The following is a 13,650-nucleotide window of genomic DNA, read 5'->3' on the forward strand; positions in this document are numbered from 1 at the left end:
TTTGCTTGGAAACACTGGGAAAAATATCCTCTGTGTTGATCCTCCTCGTCCTAGACTGGATACTGCTTAGAGGTAAGGTCCATGACCTCTGTGAACAAGAGAACCGGACATTTTGAGAGATGCTCCACATTCTCTTGGAACCTTGTTGAAAACTGTAGGGTAAGGGGGAAACACTGTTCCTTTAAATTTCTCTGTCCACGTTAGTGTAGGCCTTAAGCATGGTTACTGAATGAAAACCCAGTAGGTCAGTTACACACTAGTCTGACCTTCCTTAGTCTCTTCCAGTTATTATAATGCTAGTTCAGAGGTTCTCAACCTGTGGGTCATGACCCCCTGGGGTCACATATTAGATATCCTGCATACTAGATATTTACAGTATGATTCATAACAGTGGAATAATCATAGTTATGAAGAAGCAGTAAGTGAAAGAATGTTATCATGGGGGGGGCACCATGACATGAGGAACTGTATTAAATGGTTGCATCATTAGGAAGGTTGAGAACCACTGCTCTGGCTTCTTCCCAAGACCACCAGACCACCCACAGAAGTGCCTACGACTGGCAGGGAGGAGTGGATGAATCCTCAGACGAGGACCAGGGCCCTGGCCACTCCCGGCAGTCAACAGCGCTGCTACAACGAGCTAGCTTTTGCAAGCAAGCACGGCCGAAGTGGAGAAGATGGCAGCCATTGGGCTTGGAAGACAGTGCTGTGCAATGCCGCCTTAACAAAAGAAAGTCGGTGCAAGTTACATAGATAATGTATTAATATTGCTCCTATGCATGCTATGCTTAGAGTTCCTTGGGCAGTCTGACCCAGCGCTGTCTACCTACCAGGTGCAGTTTCAAAGGCTGTGACCTTTCATGTGTCCAGGTTAAAATGCACTCACAAAACCCAAGTGCTTTAAATCTCCATATGAGGGGATGAGGGGAACGAGGGACTGAATCCAGTAGGAAACCTACCCCGATAGCTTTTCTTAACAGACAGTATGGCTGACATCTTAAAAGTGTAGATAGGCCCTTGAAATGTGATGTCCGTAGGCCCGAGGTGTGTTGCTGACAATCGGGAGGTGGGCCGTGTGCTGCTGCACAAAGGGATCCACCCACAGAACTCTGACTGGCAGGTCTGATTCCTGCCAAATCTACTCAGTCAGTTAAAGAATGCTCAGAACATGCCTTTCCTGGAATGCGCTGCCAGCAGTCTGTGAACTGTGACTCTCTCTAAAGCCAAATGTGGTTTGAAAACAAAAACTAGTTAAGTACATTAAAAACAGCGACAAGAAATAGATATATGCTCAAGTTCTTCTTCTTCATTCTGAAAAAAATAACTTACTTGCTCTGCTGTGTTAAGTGTATGCTTCCAGTTCTACAGCGGTGAATGTAGCCAGTGATATCACCAAGGAAGCATTATAGCTGCTTAAGCACCAAAGGAATTAATTAATAAAAGACGACTACCCAGAGAGCCAGGGACAGTGTTCCTTAACTGCAATCCCAGCCCCCATGGTGCTAGAGACAGGACGATCAGATCAAGTCTAGCCAGTTTGGGCTACACGATGAGACACTGGGAACAAAACCATTTTCTCTCAGCCCTGACGGTACCAGCTAGTGAAAGTTCCGAAAAAGGAATCAAAGTTCTCAAACCAATTTTTCTTAAATGGTAACTTTATTTGGAGCAGAAGTTTCCATCCATAGTGTTAACAACCGTCAAACATCTCAGGATAAATCATTCAAAAAGTAACGTATTTCAGAAGGGTCTCTCTTTACTTCCCGTCCTTGGCCTTCTAGAGATGGGAAGATATGAAGATGGCTTTGTAATAAAATCGGCGGAATTGAACTGCATTCTGTACTGAGAGATGGGAGCTCAGAAGACCATCCAGGGTGTGTTCAAGCCACATTATCAGTGTTTAAGGACTAACCAATATGCTACATGCCCCTATTTTGTCTTGATAATTTACATAAACAGGTCATTACAATAAATTATACAAATGTAGAGTACATTAAGCTGGAAACTGTAAAAATAATTCTAAAAAAAATTCTACCCAATTTATTAAACAAACATATCGCTACAGTATGCTCAGGACAACATAAAACAGTGAGCAGGTCAAATGTTCTCTCATATTGCTTCTGGTCAGACAGTGGGTTGGAAGCCTGTGTTACCCATCCTCCCCTCCCCCCCATTGGCACAAGGCAATGGCTTGATGTTATGGTAACGTGACTTCCTAGGAAAATAGAGTGCCCATCAACTCCAACAGTACTTAAACTTGGAACTGGAAGTGAAAGAGTTTTTTGTTTGCCTTCAGGTAGTCAGGCCTTGCTAGCTCCGCAACACGACAGTGTCACTGATTCAGATGTATGTGGTCCTTAGGCAAGCCCTGCGCCTGAAGCACTGTTTTAGGATCTGTTTTCTACACTTGGTAACTGACAGGACTTATCCTAAAGAAAACGATGCTATGAATGGCAGCTCTCATGCAAATGAAGTTTCCCTTGTTTCTGTGAGGTAAACCCCAGCACCATAGCTTTCCTGCCACCAACAGGCCCCATTCTGTACCAGTTCTTGACTTGCAGGAGCACTGTTTTTGTCTTTTTCATAATAAATCCCATTTATTTAAAAATTGCTTAATTTAATTGTAAGTTTTATCTCTACGGGAGTTTTGTCTGCCTTATCTGTGTACCAAGTGTGTGCCTGATGCCTTCAGAAGAGGGCAGAGTCCTTGGAACTGGAGTTACAGGTGGTTGTGATCTGCCTTGTGAGTGCTGGGAATTGAACCTGGGTCCTCTGGAAGAACAGCTGGTGCTCTTAGCTTCTGAACCACTCTCCAGCCCCAGAAAAGCTTTGTGATTGTAAATGAGATATACTCATGGCTAGGAACAGGCAGTCAAACCCATCACTCCTGTCAGCGTTCTGCTTTTCATTTCATAATTCTATAGTGGCTAAAAATATAGGCAACAGGCAAATTTGACTATCATTGTTTAAAAGGGTGTATTTCCTTCCATATTACAAAGCATGTATACAATTTCTCCTTTACCTATTTTGATGAGGGTAGAGTACTTCTGAGGTTTTTGCTAGTTCTTTAGAACCTGGTTTTTCAGTCAGCTAGTTTTCTCAGCTGCCTAGCCACTTCTTTCATGTAAACGAGTACACTACACTTAACTTCCCGAGGGAAGCTGTTTGCCAGCTAAAGAAAGGAAACGAAGAGAGGGCTGGCTGCAAAGCCTTAAAAAACAATTTCATAATGCTGAACAACCAGGTAGAGAGGAGTCAGTCAACTAAAAAAGAACGTAATGACCTTACTGAATACTAGCTAGATTACAAAGAATGTGCTGTCAGTGATTTATTTGCATATCTAAGTGGTATCTACAATTTAAAACCAGTTTTCCATCTAGGTGAACAGGATCTGAGATTACTTTTTATACATAATACAGAAGAGAGAAAATAAATATTAACCTCACAGTAAAGGACTCATTTCTGAACATACAAATTTGTTGGTTTAGAATATAATACAGAAACAAAAGGTTTCAAGTTGTGCTTGCATATACATTTTCTAAAGTTCTGCTGCCAGCTTGTTAACAGGGAACGTCCCCTAGCAAACCTGTGCCCGTTATGTGCTTTCTTCGTGCCCCTCAAAATCAAAGTGCTCAGTCAAGTGTATTTTTGAGTCAAGATTCTCCAAAGCATAAATTACTTTCTGATTTTAGAGCAGACAGAGCCCTTGGAAGTCATTATTAATACATCAAAGCAATCAATCATTTATCAGCTTAACAGGATGAACCATACAGGAATATTTGCATTCACCTTACCCTACCATTTCAACCTATAAAAATGAACATTTCTATGGTTTGCTTTACTGTATTTTTGGAAACTGTAACCGAAAGAGTGGTTTGGGCCCTGGGAGAACGTGAGTCACTACGGCGCTGAGGTTGACTATTGCAGTCATGGTGGTCGCCCTTCCTTTCGCCTGAAGGGTGAGCATGAAGGGAGGCAGATGCGCAACACAGAGTTGGAGTCAAGCGGGCCCTCTGCAACTCCCTGTCTCCACGCTAGCTTTGTCATTTGCAAAATTGCTGTAAACATTCCTCTCAATGGAACAGCCTCTGCCCAATAGAGGTCTCAACCTCGAAAGACACCACACGAGGCAGGGTGAGGGTTGAGATGTGGCACAGTCTGGACATGACATCCTGGCAACTGTGATCTCTTGGGTAAGTTTAAATCCTCCCCTAAGTCTTTCCCGCTCCTGAAATTGTCCCAAGAAGTTGGCTCAGGTAGTTTGCGAGCGGCTCCTAGTCAGGTGTGGAAAGCTGAGCCGAATACGACATTCACTCAGTTGGGGAAAAAAAAAAAAGTCAGCAGGTGTGGCGGTGTGCGCCTTTAATCCCTGCTCTCAGAAGGCAGAGGCACGTAGATCTCTGAGTTCAAGGCCAGCCTAGTCTACTGAGTGAGTTCCAGGACAGATAGGTCTACATAGAAAAGACAGTTGGCTCTTCCGGTCATTCATTTTGGCAGGGATATAAGTCTGATAGTATGAACATAGGTTAAGAAAACTTCACATTAAAACAATGAAAAATTATAATAAAAAAGGTACTTTTGACATTAAAAAAAAAGCTTCCCTTTTAAGGGATTTTTATAAAAATTTTTACACGTATGTGTTTGTGTCAGTGGGTGGGTATCTACACACAAATGCAGGTGCCCACAGAGGTCAGAAAAGGGCATCGGATCCCTTGGAACAAGAATGGCCGAGTCATCTCTCCAGCCTGGATTTTTTTTTTTTTTAAATAGAAAAAAGTATGGAGAGTATTGGTGGGAGGGAGCCTCCGCTCTGGCTATGGGGGGTGGGGGGTGGGGAGGGGCAGAGGCAATAGGCCAAAACCTTCCTACCCTGCCTGCCTCCGTGGCTCAGCTGATTTTTAGCCAAGTGCTGTTTTCTGCATCTTTAGTCTGCTGTGGCTAAGTTGGGCATGGCCAGCTGAGGAAGGCTTGCTGGCAGTCCTGTGGGTGGTAGGTAGGTAGGTCGGTCGATCCTGGCTGGTAGGACCCAGGGAAACAAGAAAAGCTCACCTGAACAGCAGGTGACCACAGCTCCTGCCATGTTCCTCAGTGCCCAGCAGAGAGCTGTCTGTCACTGCTCAGCCCTTCATTCCACCCCCAGGCGAGCACTGCTGAAGTTGGAGGCCAGCAGGAATTGCAACTAATAGTGAGCAACCTTGTCCATCAAAAAGGAAAAAAGTAAAACTGCAATAGTTTAGCAAACCTATGCTTGGTTTTATCTGGACATTTGCAACTGTATTTATGAGTGTTATAAAATTTCAAAAACTACTTATGAAAACTTCTTTGTTCTGAGGGCAAAAATAAAGTGAAAAGATTCAAAATAAAGTGAGAGTTTAGGACAGAACAGTCGTAAAGAGGATAAAATTAGGGCCATTAGGATGTACAAAGCCCTGGGTTAAAGCCAAGCGCAGCAACACACACCTGCAATCCCAGCACTCAGGAAAACAGAGACATGAAGATCAGAAGTTCAAAGCTATCCTCAGCTACATAGTGAGTGGTAGGCAAGCCGGGGCTGCATAAGACCGTGTCTCAAAACAACAACAAAAGAACTTCTGCCCCCAGAACCACCAATATAAGCTGTTAAGAAAAGCAGTGGGTGGGCCTCTTTCTAAGATCAGTCCAAGAAAGCCTAATGTACCGAATGCGCCACGCTTAAATGTAGCTATGTCACGATAACCGCATACATTGAGTAAGTAATCCCTTATCCCACTGCCTTAAAATGCACCCTGTCACAATACTGCGTCAATATTATTACATATTTCAAAATCTGTATAAAATATTATGTGGGACAACAAACAAAAGACACATAATCTTTAAAAAGTTCATTACAAAGTTGACTGTATAAAATGCTAAAACATAATCCATATATACAAAACGCTGTTGTTTAAGAAAATAATGAGACCCAGTTTTAGAACAAAATAATTTTATACAAAAAGACGGTATTGCGTTCAAATCAACATTTTAAAAAAATTAAAAAGAAATATTGAAATGCGTTAGTTCAGAACAGCTGTAAGTGTGGGTGCGTTTACAGCGTCACGTGGTCCTGCAAGTACAGTGGAGTCAGCTGCGAGTCGGCTGCGGGAGAATGGCCTCCTGGCTGGGACAGTCACCGACGAGACGGGTACTTGGAAGACCAGTCTATCCTGCCATGCACAGGCTGGGCGGCTGGAGGTCTTGGGACCAACCCGGGGGTGCTCCTAGGCTGGGTGTGGAAGAAAGGACGCCCGGGGTGAGGTCTCACGGCCTTCAGGGAAGAGTAGCCTGCAAGGGAAGAGAATGCCGGGCTGACCCACACGGGCCTCAAGCCAAGTGCAGGAGGGCAGAAAACTGACCTTCAGGAGGAGCACTTGCCTCCTTCTTGGTGTCCCCTCCCGCAGATGAGGAGAAACCCATTGGAAGACTTGTCTAGTCAAAAATACTAGTGTCATTCTTGGCCACTCTTACTCTCTTACCTACAACCTGTCAGCAGATCCTGTTGGCTCTCCATCCCACGTACACAGAGAATCTGCTGACTTTTTATCAACTGTTAGCAACCCTGGCCCAAGCTAAGGCTCTTGCTTCTAACAGTGCTCCCATTTAGTCTAATGACAACAATCAGCTGAGGACACCAGTGCCAATGGTCGACAGATCACTTTACTCCACAGAGAATGCTCCGGTGGGTCCCAAGATCAGCCAGTGACAACATACTCCAGTACCTGCCCTCCACTCTATCACTCCTGACTTCCTCTAGATAACCCCTGCCTCTTTCTTGCCTCTGCGCACCCTGTATTTTGGCCTCTTGACTATTCTCTGAGCCTGCTAGGCCTTATCCACTGTGAAGCCCGTGTACTCAAGAATCCAGTACCATTCACAGTGCCTGAGGCGTGTCCAACACCTCCTCCCCACCTTTACTAAACGCCTCCTTTGCAGTGAACTTTCTTTGGTTTCTTGGGCTCCAGTCCCCGAGGCTCTACTTCTTGCCTGCGGTGGATTTTCTTCCTTAGGCTCTATGCACATCAGACTTACTGTATGTTTCTCCTTATTCACTCATCATCTACAGAGTGAAGGTTCACCCCGGGCAAGGAGTGCTGCCCAACTCATTCTGTCTACACTGTTCCGGGCTCAGAGCAGCTGTTTAGCAACTACCGGACTGATTTACAGATGATGTGAAAAGCAACTCACCAGGGGAGGGGTCTGCGAGAGGCGCCAGGTGGACCCTCTGCATAACAGAACCGATTTCTTTCTTCAGGAAAGAAGGGATGTAACTGCTGGTCAGTCCACTAGAACTTGTAGAACCCGAGCCAACTGAGGTATGGAAAGGAAAGCTCATTACTACAAAGACACACCCTGTGACGCCAAGAGTACCCAGCAGCACGTTTTTACTTTTGGGGGAAGAAGAAGAATGAGGAGAGTTCTGAGAATGCAAGCCACCACACCATAGTCAGAAAGGCCTGGGCGGGCAAAGGCAGTGCCTCCAGGTGGGCAGCAACTAAGGGACATATTTAACAGTTCCAGTGTTTTCCCCCCCAAGAATCGGTTTAACCTGTTCTGCAACTTTTTTTCTGTTCTATCGCATGGAATATACTTTCATGCCAATACATACAAATTCTGAAGTACAGCTGAATGCAATTCACTTAACGGATTCTCTTACTGATCCGACACATAGGTAAGCCTAATAATTTGTTTAGATGCTACAAATAGAAATTAAATATCCTGTTGCTAATTAGAAAAACTAACCATTGATAAAAATATTTTAAAATTTATCATTATTGGGTTTGTATGATGTGTGTGTGGGAGTGTAAACATCATGGCATTCATGTGGTGTCAGAAGGCACCTGTGGGGTCAGTTCTGTCCTGCCACCTTTCCATGGTTCCAGGAACTGAGCTCAAGTCTCCAGACTGGCACAGGAAGAACCTTTACTTGCTGAGCCATCTTACTGGGCCCCAGTAAAAATGTCCTAAAAAGTCACTGTTTCTGTCGACCTGCCTTTCCCTTCTTTCTTCTCTGAGGCAGTCTCACTGCAGAGCCCAGGCTGGCCCCATGAGCAGTGCTCCTGCTGTAGCTTCCTGTGTGCTGGGATTACAGGTCTGTGCCGTTAGGCAAAGCTTGTTTAAATCATTTCCATCTGAGAGTGTGGTGGGGCAGACTGCTCACTGCCCTCCTTTGTATTCTAGGAGGCTAATGGGATAACTTTAGCATGGACACATGAACAAGTGTTTCTAATGCTGACCACTGTGGCTCAAAGGCACACAGGACAACGGAGAACAATACCACTGACCCCTACACAGATAAAAGTTCCTCTTGTGAGGAGGTGGTAATGGTACAGTTGTTTTGTCTTGACAGCCAAAAGGCAGAGTGGGACACGCCCTGGAAGGCATGGACTCACTGTGCAGTACAGGTTAATAAAAAGATAGCAAGAAAAATGAGGGGAGAACTTGAACAAGTTCCCCCACCCCATGAAAGAAAGACACACTTAAGATATTCAAGTTTGGACTTAGGACACCATTTTACACCAGATCAGATTCACTTTAGTCTTGGGTACCAAGTGTCACCAAGGACGAAACACAACTATACCCAGCTGAGACAATGTGACGATGGCTGCTATAAAGCCCAAGATGGTCACACCCTTAAACTTAAAATGCTGATTCCAGCAGAGGACCTTTCGCCTGTGTGCACAGAAACATGGACACAGTGGTGTCCACCCTGGCCCCTTCTGATGAACAAGCAACAAACAGCCATGTGCTTATTGAGTAGACAAAGAATAGTGACCCAGTATAAAAATGGGTCATGGCACCATACAACCACATACGGTGTGGTCCACAATCTAGGGCAGATACATATACGTTACTCCTTAAAGTGAAGCGTTCACATAAACTTTAAAATACGGAAAACTCACTGAATTTCGCACATTTCTCAAATGCACAGGAAAAGTTAACATTGGTTCAGGCCTGGTGTATGGGCCGGGGTAGGCTAGTCTCTAGGCCTCGAGTGGGTTCTTGGGTGGCAGGATGGGCACTGTACTCCTAACTGAACCCTAATGGGAGGAGGTGGGGAGTGGTGAGGGTTAGGTGTGTGCTATGTGCTATCGAGGAGGAACTAGTACTAGCAAGGGCTGGGTATGGGAGACATCGTGGGGAAGCTGTCTACTGAGAACCTGGCTCATCATTTCGGAGGACTTTATTTAAGAGAAAAGAAACCACTCAACTAGAAGGGATTCTGATACCCTGGCCAGGGCAGGTCCACCGGTTGAAAAGTCCACCTGGAGCAGAGAAGACCAACACTGACTTGAGGAGCCAGGTGTTCAAAGCACACCAGGGTGTCAGAGGTCAGGTCTGGTAAGTCCGTAAACTTCTTTTTGGCTTCCCCCTGGGTCACGAAGGACTGCTCTACCCCCCACCTCCCCTGAGAACAGAACCCTGCAGGAGCTGGCTGAACCCCAAGGGCTGATGCTAAGATAGGGGGCGAAAGACAGGGAAGCTTAAGAGATGCCTGTGTCTGAGACCAGAAAGTCCTCATCCCACAGTTCCCTATGCTGCCCTTTCCCCAACCCCGTATCATCCAGAGAACTGGCCTCTGGTCACTCAGGAGCTAGCGACTGTGACTTGCCTGGGGTTATTTTGCTCACTACTGACACTGTTCCTGAAGACTTTCCAGACAGACCAGAACTGGACCATGAATTTGATGGAAGAAAGTCCTTGCCTGGATGTGGGAGCACGCCATTTCTTACATTTATTCCTAGAGAAGAAGAAATGAGCTTAAAATGCAAAATAAACCAGACAGACAGACAGAAGTACATACACACAATGGAATATTAGTCAGTCCTAAAAAGAACAGGATCTTGTCATTTGCTGTGACATGACATTAGCCCAAGGGAAACATGCTGACACACAATGAGAAACATTACACGATCTCGCTTGTATGTGGAATCTATTTTTGGTTGTGAGTCTGGCCTTTAGTGGCTGAGCCATCTCTCCAACCCTATATGTGGAATCTAAAAACAAAAACAAAAACCTATTCAAATATATTGGGATAAATGAGAAAACAAAACAATAACAAAAGCCAACAGCCCAGAGCAGGCAGGGACAAAATGGAAGAACTGTGAGAGGGATGCTCAGAGAACAGAGCAACATCTGTTAGTTCACGCCTCTCCACCAGTCTCATCCCTAAGGACCACAGGTAATAAAACTAAACTACATATGAAATCTTTTCTAAATTTGTAGCTTTATGGTGTTCTTGCCAAAAAAAAAAAAAAAAAAAAAAAAAAAAAAAAAAAAACAAATAATGGTAACTACATGAGATAGTAGATGCTTTAATTTGTTAGGTCCAAAGCAGCTCCCACCATGCACCCCACCTCTACCCCAATGGCAGAGCCACTGTTGTGAACGACAGCCCAGGCTCAGTTCAGGCTGGAATCTGACTGGGTTAACAGAAGGGTTGCAGTTGGATAAACAAAGCCCCAAATTAGCGCTCTGTTTCTCAGGAAAAGGCATGGTTTCCCTTATCCCCACCATAGCAGACAGCCTCTGGCAATGAGGCATCTAGCTCCCTATTAACACATACTTGTAACACACATCAAACTCCCCAGACCACCTCCCCCACCACCTAGCTACCTGCTTCCTTTGAAACTGGCAAGGCTTTCCCATCTTTTGCTAGTCTCTTGGAAATCCAAGAGATAGCCATGGGCAGTTTTGAATTTCCCCAAATAAAACATTATTTGGGGAAATACCCATGGAGTGGACCAGTTTGGTGGCTTCACTGCGCCCTTGCTGTGCGGGTTTGAATAGGAATGCGCCCTCCCCCCCCATGCTCATATGTTTGAATGCTTGGTCATTAGGAAGTGATGCTACTTGAGGATGCGTGGCCTTCTCGGAGGAAATGTGTCGTTGGGAGTGGACTTTGAGGTTTCAAAAGCCCAAGTCAGGCCCAGTGTCTCTCCTCCTGCTGCCTGTGGATCTGGATGTAGAACTCTCAGTTCCTTCATCAGCACCATGTCTGCCTGAGTGTCACCACACTTCCTCCATGCAGACATTAGACTAAACCTCTGAACTTGTAAGCAAGCCCCAACTAAACGCTTTCCTTTATAAACATTGCTGTGCCCATGGTGTCACAGCAATAGAACAGTGCCTAAGACAGTTTCTTACATTTACCCTAGTATATTTCTGATTATTTATGTGTAACCTATGACATGATGTTAGATATTTTATCAGACATAGTAAAGTTCATCTGAAACGTAAAATAAATCCCATACCAAACTTAAAAAAATAACACAGCACACAGAATACAAAAACTTTCTGTGGTACAAGGTTCCCTCGTCCCCCAGAAACTGATAACGTCACCTGGCAGAGGCAAAGGGAAAAGGCAGTCTTTGTGTGGAGCGCATGTCTCCTTTGTGACGGTCCGAGAGGTTTTCTTATGTGTCAGCTAACAGATCTGTCCGTGTCCTGGCTGTCAGGCGCCCTCCCTCAGGAGGACTCCTCCAGGGCTCCTCACATTTTCATCTTCCCAGACGATGGCTTCTTTCCTGTTACACGCATGTTCTCCCCACCCCACCCCACCCCGTGCTCCTGCTCTGCAGCCCTTGGTTTCCCTTTGTTCTCTGAGGTTCCACCTTCTCCCGGCCTGGAACACCCTCACTGTTAGCTGCTGATGACTTCACAGGCCTCACTCATGCTCCTCCTTCACTCGCAAGGCCGCCCAGGGCAGAACACAGAAACCCTGAAGCCAACCTCAAGACAAACCTCTCCCATGCTCCGTGCTCCTGCCAAAGCCAGGCTCTGCAGCTATTCCTTAGAACTCAAGCTCACACACTCTTCCACCACAGCTGCAGTGGCTGGACCCCTCTACACCCGGCATCCTGGGAACTATAAATCCAGGCTTCAGGATCACACTATCAAAACTCCCACAGCCTGGCTGGATTTAACATACTCCCAACCCCAAGTGAGTGAGTATGTGCATCCGTGTGCACACTTGTGTGTGTGTCTGCTTCATCATAATCTTCTTAGTGCTCAGCACATAGTAGGTGCTTGAGATAGACTGATGAGTTAATCTGTGAATGGATGATCAGACAATGGTGTGAGGTTGCGATCTGAAGTCTGGAGAGAGGTTTAGGCACCTACTAAACTACAGTGCTGACTTTTAGTACCTATAGTACTGCCTAGAAGGCATAGCTAAAGCTTCTACCCTGCTTTCCTGAGTGGCAGAGAGAGAAAGATGGGCTTTGGGGATGCTGTCTAGTTCTCGCCAAGTCATCCGTCTTCAGAGGCTCAGCTCACATTTCCTACTCTAAGGGCCCAAAGATTCCATGATGTCCTCCCTGACTCGAGGCCATGAGCACACTAACCACAGAGGCAACACAGCATGCAGCATGAGGCGTGTCTGGGGCTCGCAAGAAATTTGGATTTCATTTCATGAGCAATGAATAGCTCTGGAAGGGTTAAATGATGTGATCAATACAGTGTGTCAAGTAGGGCCCAGGAAGGAGCACAGAAGTACTTGTCCTCCGAAACAGAATCTGTAAACATATGTGGTCCCGGAGAGAAGACCAGCTATTGGTGACCAGGGGCGGGGTGTGCCCCTTCTGTTACCAGGCAAGTAGCGAGAATGCTTCAGGTAGTGCTGCTTTGCTGCCGAGCGCAGGGTCGGCGTGTCTCTCCTCTGGGAGGAGGCCTGGGTGGAGACACTGGTTCCCGTGCCCACCGGCTCAGATGGCTTCAGGTCCAAAACACTTTCAAACCTGCATCAGGAGAATGTGGCTTAGGTCAGGGGCAAGGCATGCTGGCGCATCGTCACAGAGACACCGGCGGCCCACAGATCCAAGTCGGCCTGCCCACGGGGAGAAACAGCACACTTGCCTGCAGAGGGTGTCATCGCTCTGTCTCCTCTTGTTTTTCACATCTATCCTGGTGAGAGAGGGACTAAAATCTAAGTCATCCAAATCGGCCCAATCGTCAGAGCCCTTTGTTGACCTGGAAATAAGACCCCACCTTCTCCTGCTCTTTGGCTTCATTTCACCATTTTTGTGTTCCAGGCCTGCTGGGATTTTCTGTGTAGACAAATAGAGGAGAAGGAAAAGAAAAAGCAGTATTAACAGGGTACATCTATCAATAATCTGTGCGTGTATTTGAGTATGTCTGTGTATCTGTGTGTGCCTGTCCATCCGTGCATGCTGGGGATGGACTCCACAGCCTTGTACATGATAGGCAGGTGCTTGAAGGTGCTACGCTGAGCGTAACCTCAGCCCACCGAGCAATGATTCCTATTCTGACTTTCCTTTGGAACACAAGAAGCACCTGGAGTATGGCGCTAACCACAGCCCCATCTGTCTGAAAGGGCATCTGTGGAAAACGAAAACCCTTACCTTCTGTCTCCAACTCATCTTACACCAACTATATTTTTTTCGTAATCAAAACTTCACAAAGTTACATGGAACAAGGAAGATTCCTACAGGAAAGTATCCTGATTTATTCTCTTGCTGCTGTGATGGAACAAACACCCCGATCTGAGTGCCTTAGCAGGCCGGGCGATGATGGTGCAAGCCTTTAATCTCAGCACTCAGGGCAGAGGCAGGAGGATCCTTGAGTTCAAGGCCAGCCTGATCTACAGACTGAGTTCTAGGACAGCCAGGGCTACAC

General features: G+C 45.9%; 1 protein-coding gene across 1 annotated transcript in view; it reads right to left on the reverse strand.

Moving 5' to 3' along the window:
* Nucleotides 1-1,640: 1,640 nt before the first annotated feature.
* Cilk1 (ciliogenesis associated kinase 1) overlaps nucleotides 1,641-13,650 on the reverse strand; it is a 41,451-nt gene continuing 29,441 nt past the window's right edge. Inside the window, exons 9-13 of the mRNA XM_021656457.2 lie at nucleotides 12,871-13,061; nucleotides 12,604-12,752; nucleotides 9,626-9,754; nucleotides 7,201-7,323; nucleotides 1,641-6,300 (exon numbers count right to left, since the gene is read on the reverse strand). Of these exons, the coding sequence (XP_021512132.2) occupies nucleotides 6,146-6,300; nucleotides 7,201-7,323; nucleotides 9,626-9,754; nucleotides 12,604-12,752; nucleotides 12,871-13,061 (747 nt within the window). The 3' untranslated portion in view covers nucleotides 1,641-6,145. The remainder of the gene's footprint in view (nucleotides 6,301-7,200; nucleotides 7,324-9,625; nucleotides 9,755-12,603; nucleotides 12,753-12,870; nucleotides 13,062-13,650) is intronic.

This window comes from Meriones unguiculatus, chromosome 6, assembly GCF_030254825.1.
Source record: "Meriones unguiculatus strain TT.TT164.6M chromosome 6, Bangor_MerUng_6.1, whole genome shotgun sequence".
NCBI lineage: Eukaryota > Metazoa > Chordata > Mammalia > Rodentia > Muridae > Meriones > Meriones unguiculatus.